This window comes from Lampetra planeri, chromosome 7 (assembly GCF_965212315.1).
Source record: "Lampetra planeri chromosome 7, kcLamPlan1.2.h2, whole genome shotgun sequence".
In the NCBI taxonomy this organism is placed as follows: Eukaryota; Metazoa; Chordata; class Hyperoartia; order Petromyzontiformes; family Petromyzontidae; genus Lampetra; species Lampetra planeri.
The window spans coordinates 352,746-365,525 of record NC_136113.1 but is presented as its reverse complement, the minus strand read 5'-3'; the positions used below and the strand labels follow the sequence as shown (position 1 = coordinate 365,525).

General features: G+C 45.4%; 1 protein-coding gene across 4 annotated transcripts; it reads left to right on the top strand.

The window, feature by feature from the left end:
* Nucleotides 1-779: 779 nt before the first annotated feature.
* KDM8 (lysine demethylase 8) lies at nucleotides 780-10,853 on the top strand. Of its 4 annotated transcripts, none has more exons than XM_078595829.1 (10): nucleotides 780-1,025; nucleotides 1,587-1,738; nucleotides 3,106-3,270; nucleotides 4,229-4,371; nucleotides 5,205-5,337; nucleotides 5,834-5,875; nucleotides 6,431-6,481; nucleotides 8,109-8,282; nucleotides 9,025-9,080; nucleotides 9,250-9,382. In XM_078595829.1, the coding sequence occupies exons 1-9, from the start codon at nucleotides 872-874 to the stop codon at nucleotides 9,064-9,066; spliced, it is 1,056 nt and encodes a 351-aa protein (XP_078451955.1). In that variant the 5' UTR covers nucleotides 780-871; the 3' UTR covers nucleotides 9,067-9,080; nucleotides 9,250-9,382. The 4 variants fall into 4 exon arrangements, with proteins under 4 accessions (XP_078451955.1, XP_078451954.1, XP_078451952.1 ...); XM_078595826.1 differs by having other exon boundaries at nucleotides 794-1,025; nucleotides 8,988-9,080; nucleotides 9,250-10,853; XM_078595828.1 differs by lacking the exon at nucleotides 9,025-9,080 and having other exon boundaries at nucleotides 786-1,025; nucleotides 9,250-10,853.
* Nucleotides 10,854-12,780: the final 1,927 nt, after the last annotated feature.

Genomic DNA, 12,780 nt, shown 5'->3' with positions numbered 1-12,780 from the left:
GCTGCGCCCAGCACGCCCTGCGCCCTGCCGGCCCTGGGGAGGGCAGTGGGAGGAGGAGGTACCTGGGGGGGCTACGAGAAGGGGGGCTACGAAGAGGGGGGCCCGGTGGTGGTGGCGGAGTGGAGCCGACCCCGCGTCCCCATCGCCGAGGGGTAAACCGCAACCCTCTCAAGTGTCGTGATCCTGCCTTGGCAGTGGTGCACAGGCGGCAATAAAAGAATGTCAACACGCTGGTCGGCAACACTGTGCCACGAAATGTAAAAACGAAAACATAATTGGCGACGTTTCGGGCAATGGCCCTTCGCCAGAGCAGGCAACTTTATCAAAAGCGCCGCCTTTCCCAGAGGCTGCGCGCTGATTGGTTGAGCGCCGAGTCGCGCGGGACCAATCAGTCACGAGCTCGTACCGCGAGTAACTTTATCGACCATTGGTCGGATCGCCGCGTCACGTGGGATAATCGTCACGATCGCCGCCTGCCTATTGGCTGACCGCGTCGGGCGGGGCGTAGAAACCGCCTGCGCGTTTCCGCCATTGGCTGGTCATGGTCACGTGGCGGGCAACCCCCGAACCCCGTGGACCTCTCCCCGCTGCAACTTTATTGACAACGGGGGCGGGGGCGGCAAAGCCCCCTCGCCTGGTGGAGCCAATGGGCAAGCCTCTCTGCTGTCACGTGACCCGAGGCGAGTTGAAACTTTATTGCGGCGGTGTAGCGTGCGCCAGAAGCGCGCACACGGAGACAGCGCGCGGGCGCCTCGGGGAGGGTAGTGGGGAAAGGGAGCGCTCTCACTGGGGAAGGGAGAGCTTCACTGGGGAAGGGGGGAACTTTTGACTGGGGAAGGGGAGAAAGAAGGTGTCAACAGCGAGGAGAGGAATGCTCGCGGCGGGGCTGCCGCCCGACGTGGCGGCGCTGCTGCCGCGCGGCGCCGAGAGCCTCGCGCTGAGCTTCTGCCCGAGTGAGGTCCCCGCCGCGGCGGCTGCGCTCCTGAGGGAAGCCGTGGAAGCGCAGCGCGGAGACACGGCGCGGGGTGAGCAGTGAGACGGGGTGATGGGACGGGGGTGAGGAGACGAGGTGGGGGGTGGAGGAGACCTAAGTGAGGGAACAGGGTGGGGAAATAAGGTTAGGGGTGAGGAGACAAGGGTGATTGATGGATGGGACAGAGTGAGGAAGTAGGGCGAGGAGACAAGGGTGAGTGGTGGAGGGGACAGGGTGAGGGGTGAGGAGACAAGGGTGAGTGATGGAAGGGACAGGGTGAGGAGACAAGGGTGAGTGATGGAGGGGACAGGGTAAAGGGTGAGGAAGTAGGGTGAGGAGACAAGGGTGAGTGATGGAGGGGACAGGGTGATGAAGCAGGGTGAGGAGACAAGGGTGAGTGATGGATGGGACAGGGTTAGGGGTGAGGAGACAAGGGTGAGTGATGAAGGAGACTGGCTGAGGAAGCAGGGTGAGGGGTGAGGAGACAATGGTGAGCGATGGAGGGGACAGGGTGAGGAAGCAGGGTGAGGAGACAATGGTGAGTGATGGATGGGACTGGGTTACCTATTACACTCACCCCACCAAGGCCCTGTCAATGTGTTTCCTGCTCCAGAAATGTCAAAGGCAGCACTGGACGTGGCGTGGGAGGGCCTCAACTCTGCGTGCTGGCGCGACGTGAGTGTGGAGTGGCGACGGTTCTATGCACTGAGCGCCCTCGTAGCGGCTCTGTGTGAGGTCAAGGCTGGGAAAGAAGAGAACCTCAGGGTAGGTATGAAGTTGCTCATGTCCAGCATACATGTATCATCTATGATAATTGGTTCTTTACCCTTCTATCTGGCAACAAAACTGACACCTTTTTTTACAAGGAGTCATGTTTGCATAGACCACAATACCTGCAGTCATAATGCAAGCAAAAAACATAACTCTGATAATGTGCACTGTCCTTGAAGGTGATTGGTCCACACCCGAGACAGCTTTCTTTAGAGCCTAGTCTCACATGGGTTGGACCAGATGACGCCAAAAGGCACACAACTAAAAGACAATGCACCATCAGAGTATGAGAGCTCGGGGTAAGCATTTACACCATTGGAACCTCATTTGCCAGTAAAAAATATGATAATTTTTTTTTTACCCTTCTATCTGGCAACAAAACTGACACCTTTTTTTACAAGGAGTCATGTTTGCATAGACCACAATACCTGCATTGTCTTTGAGTTGTGCGCCTTTTGGCGTCATCTGGCCAACCCATGTGAGACTAGGCTCTAAGGAAAGCTGTCTCGGGTGTGTGTCCTTGAAGTTGATTAACTTCAAGGACAGTGCACATTATCAGAGTTATGTTTTTTGTTTGCATTATGACTGCAGGTATTGTGGTCTATGCAAACATGACTCCTTGTAAAAAAAGGTGTCAGTTTTGTTTCCGGATAGAAGGGTAAAAAAACAATTATATTTTTTACTGGCAAATGAGGTTCCAATGGTGTAAATGCTTACCCCGAGCTCTCATACTCTGATGGTGCATTGTCTTTGAGTTGTGCGCCTTTTGGCATCATCTGGTCCAACCCATGTGAGACTAGGCTCTAAGGAAAGCTGTCTCGGGTGTGGACCAATCAACTTCAAGGACAGTGCACATTATCAGAGTTATGTTTTTTGTTTGCATTATGACTGCAGGTATTGTGGTCTATGCAAACATGACTCCTTGTAAAAAAGGTGTCAGTTTTGTTGCCAGATAGAAGGGTAAAAAAACAATTATCATGTGGAGGACCTATTATATAACCTTCAACAAAGGCCAGAAAACCCTGGCGCAGATCGTAAAACGGTGCAGATCAAGCGGTGGGGCCAATGTGGGGAAGAAGCAGGGTCGAGAAAGGAACTGGTGGAGCCAACATAGGAGGAGAGACAGCAGGTCAGCGAAATTAGCCAAACACGTTGACGAACGTGTTGAGTTTTTTCATTGTTATTGCGCTTTCCGCTACAACCAATGCGGCATCACCAAATAATGAATGTGGTGACGGGGTGGGACCAAATAGGAGGGACAGGACAGTTGGGGAATGACCTTAACGGTGAACGAGGCTCACAGGATAACTTATCAGATCATAATGCCATTTTCCGCATGCTCCATTTGTTTATCTTCCCAGGAGGCTGTGCGGTTTTGTGACCTTGGTCTGATCATGGGAGCGGCGATTCTCGATAACATCCTCATGCGACTGGTTGCTGTGCTGCAAAAACGTCTCACTGGACTTAAGAGGTCCCATGACCGGTTAGACGATGCGCCATGTGACCTCAAGCACCCTGATGCAAAGGTAGCCACACTTGGTTGAAAGTATTGACTGCTGTAAAATTTTAAAACTAATTTTATTTGACCAGGTAAGGGCACACTGAGCTATACAGCTCTTTTCAGAAGCGACCTGGCCACAAATGATAGCTCAACGAAGTGGATTATTATGTGGAAATGTATATCAGCCATATTTCTAAATGTGGATCCAAAAACCGGAGGACCCGGAGAAAAATCCACGGGGAAAACATGCAAACTCCAAATATACAAGCGTCAAAGGCCAGACTGCTCAGGGGACAAGTAATTTAAACACCGCAAATTACGACAGTTAGGGGTTACCACTACTTGTGTTAACTTGTGTTCAGTTTAGCGCACACACCCTAGCACCTGACTCTGCCGCATGATACACGAGAATCTACTCTCTTGTGGCCTGCATGTGCACCAAACTTGGTACGTACACCTAGGGAACGTTATCACCCTGGTTTTGAAAGATGTGTGAATTATGTTTTATGGGGAGATGTGTCCTTTTGTGGACATGTATTTTCACCATACATTAGTGTGGCTTTAAGTTTTAAAACCCTGCCGAATATTGTGCAGATGTATGAATATTGGCACCAGTAGTGTTATCATTGGAGCACTGTGAAACTGCCGAGACAGGCTACGTTTGAAATCTGACCACATCAGAAATATCAAATGGTAATGGGAGGTATTTGTTTTTGTGTGTGTGAACCTGGCGACCAGAGTTCGATTCCCGCTCACGGCCAACACGACCAACACCAGTGACGATTATCTGTACCGGTCCTAGGCCTCCCCTAGGTCAACTCGGCCTCAAATTAGTACCTGGTGCAGTGTATAAACATTGCCACTTGGGAGATGAAGGCGGCCGGGCTAGCCCTCCCTCGTGTCCCGTGCCGGTCTTCATAGGTGCTTGCTGACAGCACTTGCCCCAACAGTCTGTTAAGGCTACACGGGGTGTCTTTGTCTAGGTGTGCCGCCTCTCCCCTGAGCGGGCTGTACCGCAGCTCGTGTGCCCATCCATTGACACATTCCGTCGACTGCACTTGCTGCCCGCTGAGCCCGTACTTCTGCAGGACACAGTCTCCCACTGGCCTGCCCTCACCAAGTGGAGGTCACTGCTCACCTACCTTTCTCACATTTTGTAGCTTGGCTCTGACTGTTGAGTGAGTGCTGTTATCATATCAATTAATTTGCCTATTCCGGGATAATGAGGGGGACCATGAGCTTACACAACCACCATTTGTTTACGAATTTTTGGTAGCACCCTCACTACACAAACATTTTATTACTCAATGCTCTGTTTTATTTAAATACATAATTACTTGATGGCCCCTTTCAATGTACCTTTAACAGCAGAAAAAAACATGTAAACAAAGGATATTAGCAAATAATAAGCCAAGGTGTTGGTTTAAAATAAGCCAGAAACCCAAGAGTTTACATTACAAGTTGATACTGCATTCTGTGAACTTTTTAATCCCCCCTCTATTTGTGGTGAATCAAACTCTTGTCACAAAGATGAAGCCGAATATATTTGTAATCCCTATCATTACCTTAATGCTATGGTGACATTACCTTTGCATCTATGGTGAATGCTCCATTGACGGACACTCTCAGGACTGACCTAGGTGGAGTATTGTTGGTCTTTATGCTGAATAATTTGGCTCCATGATCCCCATCACGAGCCATTCTAACTTTGTATTTAGTAGAGTGTGGTCCTGAAAATAAGTTGTTGTACTGTTTGTCTGTTCCATTGTCTATCCTCTCCATCTTCACACACCACACAAACAATCAGGGTAAGGTATGGCCAAATAATCCCCCTAGCCTGCACGGCATGGAGAGGCCCTCATCCAGCAGTGGATTGATAAAGGGGCTGTACATGTAATGACACTTTTTCCTGCATTCTGTTGGACGAAATGGGTTCTTTGTTTATTGATGTGTGTGCAGCTTGGGTTACCTAGTGCGCATGGCCGGTTGCCGAACTGTTCCAGTGGAGCTTGGCTCGCGCTACACGGACGCTCATTGGACTCAGACTCTCATGACGCTGCAGGAGTTTGTGGAGAAGTACATCATTAATGCGGTACAAATGCACATGATATGCGACCATTAGGAATCTCCAGCATTAAGTGTGTTTTCTCTCTCTATGTGTGTGTCCTCGTGTTGTCGCTCTAGTATTTCATGCAGTCACTAAAGCTCCAAATCTCTCATTGACATGCTAATTTCTCTACCCCCCCTCTCTCTCTTTGTCCCCTCTATTTAAGGCCTCGACACAGAGGCGTTGTTTCTCTGTGTGCCTATGTGTGTCTCTCTCTGTGTTATCTCTCTCTGCTTATGTGTCTCCTTGTCTGTGTTTTGTCTTTCTCTCAAATTTAGCAATCTTTGGAAGAATGTAATCAACCAGGTAGGGTGTTGACTGTTATGTTAGCCGAATCTGTGTTGCATTGCATTATATTTCTAAGTGTACTAGGTTTGTTTTCTCTTTCATTTGTACCTGATGATGATTGCTTGTGTTGCAATCGAAACGTCGTATGATATTATTTCATTTATTTTTTCTTTATACATGACTTTACCGAAAGAACCAAAGAGTAATTCCTGCAGCCACGAAAGCTCCAAATCAAGTTTGAATCTCCAGTATTTACACCACCGTCAGTCATGAACATCTCCATCTCCTTTCATTCATCACGATTCGCTTCTCGAAAGCATACGTCATTTATAACCATTATCCTCTATGTTTATTGCATTATTCTTTATAACCATGTTCATATCATAATCGTTACATCACAAATTATGTTATGTCTGTACAAATACATTATATATGTTTGACCTTACTTCCATGAACAGTTGCTGTTATTGGCATATCTGGCACTAATCCATGACCTTCCCTGAACTCCCTTGTCATTGGTTTATTGGCACTTTCATATCACCTCATCACCCCAGCAATGCGCCATAGTAACTGTTACCTTCTTGAGCCCGTTTGCCTGTGTACCTGCTACTCTGTTTTGCAAACATGATGCAGTAAACCGTTAAATACAGTGGAACTCCTCGTATCGGTGGTGTGTGTTGATAGGTGGTGCACTATTCCCAGATCCCATATGAGTTAATCTGCAAAATTAACAAGTGTTGTGAAAGTAACTGCTGAAAGATAGCATTGAATAATATTATTTTTTTCACAGGAGTCCCAACCAACAGTGGGTTACCTGGCTCAACATGAACTGTTTGATCAGGTGGGACACTTAAGAACGTACATGTACCCACTTGTATACTGACATCCATGTGTATGTATTTATACGCTTGAGTGGATATGTGCGTCTGCAACAGGTATGGGGAACAATACATAAAAACCTTTAGTTATGGTTTAAAATAAAATCGTTACGTTTGGTTGCGGGTATTTTTGAATTCTATTCCAGGATCAAAACATGTTTTCAGAATGGACTTTTGAAATTCCTATGAAATTATTGGAATTGAATGAAAGGACTTCATCGGGAAACATGATTGTAGCATGAACACGTGCTGAACTCTGCCTAATAAAAGCATGTGTTTTAAAAATATGCATAATATTTAGTGTTCATGCATGTGTTTAAGAAAACCAGACAGGACATCAGCTCACTGCATTTAACAACCGTGGTTATAATCCTGGGTAGTTAAAGCATGTGAATTAGACACCAACTTGCGTATGTTCTCAAATCCGTGCGTTCCTATTCTTGTCTATCAAAGTAATTCTAGGCATGTACCTGTCCATGTTAATTTGTGCACTTTTCAGCTTGTGTTCCATTTATGTTGCATTTTTTGTGATTCATTTTGTAATCAGGTATGATTCAACACAGTACATAAAATCCGTGATCTGGTCCCGTCTGTAAAAGATGTGGTTCCAGACATACAGTACCCTGGCGTCTACAAACTAAGTTGCCTCTGTGGTAGCAGTTACATTGGAGAAACCAAACGACATGTCTCGGACCGCATCCGTGAACATAAAGCAGACCTGAAACACGGTAGGACAAACACCTCAGCCGTAGCAGATCACTGTTACAATTCAGTAGGCTCACATGACATTGACTTCTCCAAGACAGAGGTTCTCTGCAAGCCATCTGGCTACCATGAGAGATTCGTTCATGAGGCGATCCACATATACAAACACAGAGACAATTTCAACCGAGAAGATGGATTCTGGCTCAGCAATCATTGGAAGGACGTAATAAACCACTTCGGATCTTAACTGATTGTTGTTCACGTTTATGGTGACTTTCAGACCGCAGTCCACTCACTGGCATTAACTGTGTATCTTGTGTTCTCCACAGGGAATGCATTATTTGCTCCATTGCGGGTCTCCTGCCATCGTTCTCCCATTCACATGTTTCATTGCTTCTACATACTATTAACATGCCCTCCCTTTGTTAATGCTACCCCCCTCCCTTTGGTGCTGCTGATCCTGCATAATACATGGGCATAATATGACTTTGAAACCCCCCCGCCCACCTCCTACGCATTTCCCATGAATATGCTAAATTCCTCTTGATATGCACATTCTTTTGTTAAGGCTCTCTTCTTCTTCCACCTCCAACTCAGCTTATATATAAGCTCCTAGCTTGGCAGTGTCTCATTCTTCACCTGAAGACGGCTGCTTGCGTTGTAGCCGATTATTTGATTTTATTATGTTTTATTTTTATTATTTTATTACTTCCCTTCTACGTGACTTTACCGAAAGAACCAAGAAAACGTACCCAGATGTATACAAATGCACAGCTGATGTTCGCAGTTGTGGTACCAGTAAATGTTATGAGAGCTGTGTTGTTACACCTGCTTGTTTACAAGGGTGTAATGGTGGTGCTGATTACATTAATATTTCTTGTGCAGATCCCAGATCTTAGAAATGATATTGTTATTCCGGACTACTGCTGCGTGTCAGAACGAGAGGGAGGAGATGACGAAGAGGAGGGAAGCGAAGAGGTCGTGATCAATGCATGGTTCGGCCCTGGTGGCACGGAAAGCCCTTTACACCATGACCCGCAGCACAACATTCTGGTGCAGGTACACAAGTGTGTGTTCACCCAGAGGCACTTTGAATTGCTATAATAACAACCATCTACACCACAAATGGTAGTGTGACATCCTCAAGGCACTAGTGCCAACCTTGGCACAACAATATTCTTCATTCACCACTAAGTCACATTTGAATCTTCTGGAGTTTGCATTAGCTGACTGACAAGAAGTCACGGGTCAGAGCTGGATGATATAGCTTAACAGAACAGAGCGACTGGAAAAACAGAACAACTTTAGAACTCGGTCAACTTTCTGCGTTAGCCACACGGTGCAATGCTCTCTGTTTTGAGTGTCACTTTGCTGCCTCCTATTGGTAGAAGCGAGAAGCCATTTGTCTCACAATAGATACGTTGTGAGTTTATTACCCACAATGATATGACAACATAGTTAACTGGCATTCCATTGCTTGCTGGAGCAGGGACACTGACTTATTTTATGACCTTACAAAATATGTGTACATCCTTGTTGTGTTGTCTCTACTACATTGCTGTGTATGCATATTTGGCACAAATTATTAACAGGTTGATTCGATTGTCAACATAAAAATCGGTAGTAGAGATATTTGCATACTTTTTGCAAAACTGAACGACAAAGAACGTTCGTAAACACATGAATCAGGGCTGTAACGTGCATTTAGCTTTTTAATTACGTGACCGTGTGTATGTGTGCGTGTTCATTAATGTGGGTATAAAGGTATTTGGACAGAAGTATGTGCGCCTCTACTCTCCAGAACACACTGACAAGCTGTACCCTCATCCATCACACCTGCTGAACAATACCAGTCAGGTACAAACACTGGCACATCACACTGTTTTGTCTGTCGATGATGTTGACGGTGGAAGCTTGTTACAGCGAGGAATTGTGCTATATCACCCACAGACTGTGAACATTGCCTGTTGTGATGGTCAATGTTTACTATCATCTGTCTCCCCCTCCTACTGTCGTCGTGTCCCAGGTGGACGTGCTTAGGCCCGACACGTGTCAGTTTCCCCGCTTCACCGAGGCCCCGTTCCAGGAGGTGGTGCTGTCCCCCGGAGATGCACTCTTCATTCCTCGCAAGCACTGGCACTATGTAAATTCACTCAGCCACAGCTTCTCTGTGTCCTTCTGGTGGTCTTGATCACACACGCACACAAATGCAAGGGCATGGACGGGCTACATCTCGCTTCGTAGGCTGGCAGAGACGGTGCTGTTCATGGCAAATACACAGGCCAGAATGCTAAAGAATTGGGTTTGTTGTACTAGCACCACTCACACATTTCTGTGCTCATGGTAACACACTGCACCAGGTACTAGGTTTTATTTATTTATAAAGCACCTTGAATCAAAGATCTCAGCACTGTACAAGACAAAGCAGATGATACCCCACATGATAAATTGTAACTTATGAATTGTAAAATAAATATTAAAAGCCATTTGCTGAATTACCTCAAAGTTTTATAAATGTAAGTGTATAAATACGTTTTCGGATGAGCTTAGGCCGAGTTATCCTAGCAGCGATGCAGTGGTTCGTGCATTGTGCTATGAACCTAATGACCTGAATTTGATTCTCAGCCGCAACTAGCATAATTTGTGAGTGATATCTGAACCGATTCTGACCTGCCTTCAACCTGTGCTGACCAGCATGGTGAAGTATGATAAAAACGGCTTCCATGACTGACATGGCATGTGGAGGCCTTCATCTAGCAGTGGATTGACAAAGAACTGTAAATTATAGTCTATGGTTCTTTCGGTAAAGTCACGTAGATAGAAATAATAATAATAAATAAAGTGACTAAAAAATTATACAAATATCACGACGTTTCGATCGCAACACAAGTGGTCGTCATCTGAATATTCTTTTTTATTCACTTTATTTTTATTATTTTATTGTTATAATTTTTTTCTATCGACGTGACTTAACCGAAAACCATAGAATGAATTCCTGGAGTCAAGAAAGTTTTAAGTCAAAATTTAACTAAATTATATTATTAATCGGGGAGGAAGGGTAGTCCAAGCCAAGTTTGTATGCCAATTGCCACTGGTATTGTGACTTTACAAAACCAGTAATGTTTGCTCTTATGGAATTATTTGTAAGAGTTGAATGTTATTCAATATAAGCCACAAACAACACCTTGTGGAAGACCGAACACAGAAGATCCCTGAGTTTAATCTCCCACGAAGCTCATGGTCCACCCTAAACTGCATCTACTGTGCAAACCATGACAATTGCAGATAGCTGATGCAAATGGAAAATAAAAAACTCGTGGTCATCCAGAACAGACCGTATAACGTATAATGACGCAATGCCTGATCCACAAATAAGAAGGAGACATCACAGCGGTGATGACACACTCCGCTACTCCTGACGCAGTTGACTGGCTTGACCACCTGAATGTGAAATTGTAGTTGTTGGTCTGCATCTTCATCAGCCGTATGAAAGAAAAATATTTGCTGAGTCGGTAGACCCATGCTGTTATGCCCTAAATCCAAAATGTGCTAACTATACAAAGTTATCCACTCTTGCTACCTGTACACAAGTCTGTTATCCAGTTGTACATAAAGGGAACAATTGACAAATTTGTGTTTTTTATGATTTAAAGTGTAATTTTGATAAATGTGTTGCATAAGAAACAAGCACACCATATTACATTTAGTCTCAGTATTAAATGTATTGAATCAATGAGTGAGAGATTGGTCACAGGGTATGTAAGGAAGGTTTCTATCACGGTGGCGAAATGTTATCTCCCTCACTTGGTATGCAGTAGGTTATGGGTTCGATTCTGACCCTGATCATGAATGTTCTCACGTTCTCGCCGTGGTCGTGCGGTTGTTATTCCGGGTCATCTGGTTTTGCTCTCCAGATTTAGAAACATGCGTTTAGATTATTTGGTATCAATTCCCACATAAAAAGCTATTTCCAAGGGCTGTCATGTGTGGCCTGGTTGCCTCTGAAAAAGAGCCACTAGCTCAGTCGGCTTTATCGGCTGAAATAAGATCGTTGAATCTGGGGAAAACATTGCACATACCTGATCAGGCACCACATGCTGCCCCCAGCCGCTGCCCCCAGCCGTGTCATCTCACCTGTCATCTGTGCGCCACCACAAGGCTTGGCTCTGCTACGGGTAATTTCATTTTCCTGGTAAATGAATTCCCCTTGAAAGTATTTACATTCGTCGTAGATATTTATTTTTTAGTGGCTCTGTTGGAAAATGTATGTATGCAACTTAAATTGATAAGTACAAATTCATTGACGTATAACAAAGCAATTTAAGTTCGATGTTAAGTAACCTGGGATGTTACATATTTATTATCCACGACCAGACAATCTGTGACACACCATTGTCGACTGCCCAAGTTGGGAGCCTTCTAAAGATATTTGAACTGGAGCTAATCTTAGCTCGCCGTTCCATAGTCATGCTCTGTTTAAATTGTGTTACCCAAAGTCAGAAAACAGCCCTCAAAACCAACTTGTACCAATCCACTGGATGTTTCTTACAATGGTTTTGCTGAAGCTGCATTATTTTAGCTGATAGACGATAATGATGATGGCATGACAGCCAAAGGAGAGAACATGCCAGAGAAGAACAAGCAGTGTTGAGATGGCACACAAGGATCGCTTCATGTGCCATCATTTACGTTCTTGTCCGTTGCCGTTTGTTTTATTCACTCGTATCCATGCCCACGAGATTCTCACGGGGTCTGTGTAGCCTGCGGAATTGTGTAATGTCACCCTAGTGTGGCAATACACTGGATTATATGAGTAGAACCTGCCTGCAAGTGGGACATTGTAGGGAGAGGACTAACCCATTTTCTAGCACGGTGTATCGGTTGCATACCAATGACAAGATTGTTGGGTAGGTGTTTGCCACCCATTCTATGGTGTATAAGACTGAGAAGATGGCAGACCAGGAGCTCATGATAGCTACTCGAGACCACCATATAGACTATAGAGTACGTGTGTATTGCAGTCTCCATTTTACAACAATACATATGGACTTTTGGCAAAGTAAATTGTATTAAAAGGCCAGTTTTACAAACTGCAAAGAAATGGTATAACATTACTTAATTACAACTGCATGGGATGTTGCCGTGGTGTAATGTCAAGCCCACTGAACAGGCTGCTGGTTCGATAATTATTTCACCCAGTGCAGCAGTTGAATCGATCGGCTTTTCTTAAATCCCACCGCCGCTGTCCACCCAGCAGTAAAAATGGATACACCATAGCCGGTCAGTAGGTTGCGTGTGCTACGGTAAAGTGCGGATACTCCCATCACTTTCTAAACCACGTGCAAAGAGTAGTCCGAACTCTGTTCCAGAGGGGCTCTCGAGAGCTTGCTCTCGTGTCAATCCTTCAGCCAGCAGTGGCATTCGCCAGCAATTTCAGGGCTGCACCTTCACCACTCCATATTTCAGCTGTCCTACACATTGAGGTGCCCCCAGAAACAGGACAAGCGAACGTTTAGTTTTGGAGCTATGAGACACCACTGCTGTACATCATTCCGAC

Coding starts and splice junctions, on each gene's coding strand:
- KDM8 (XM_078595826.1), top strand. CDS start 872: ATGCTCGCGGCGGGGCTGCCGCCCGACGTGGCGGCGCTGCTGCCGCGC. Junction 5,876..6,430: donor CCACGAAAGCTCCAAATCAA/GTTTGAATCTCC, acceptor TTTTTTTCACAG/GAGTCCCAACCAACAGTGGG. Junction 6,482..8,108: donor AACATGAACTGTTTGATCAG/GTGGGACACTTA, acceptor TTTCTTGTGCAG/ATCCCAGATCTTAGAAATGA.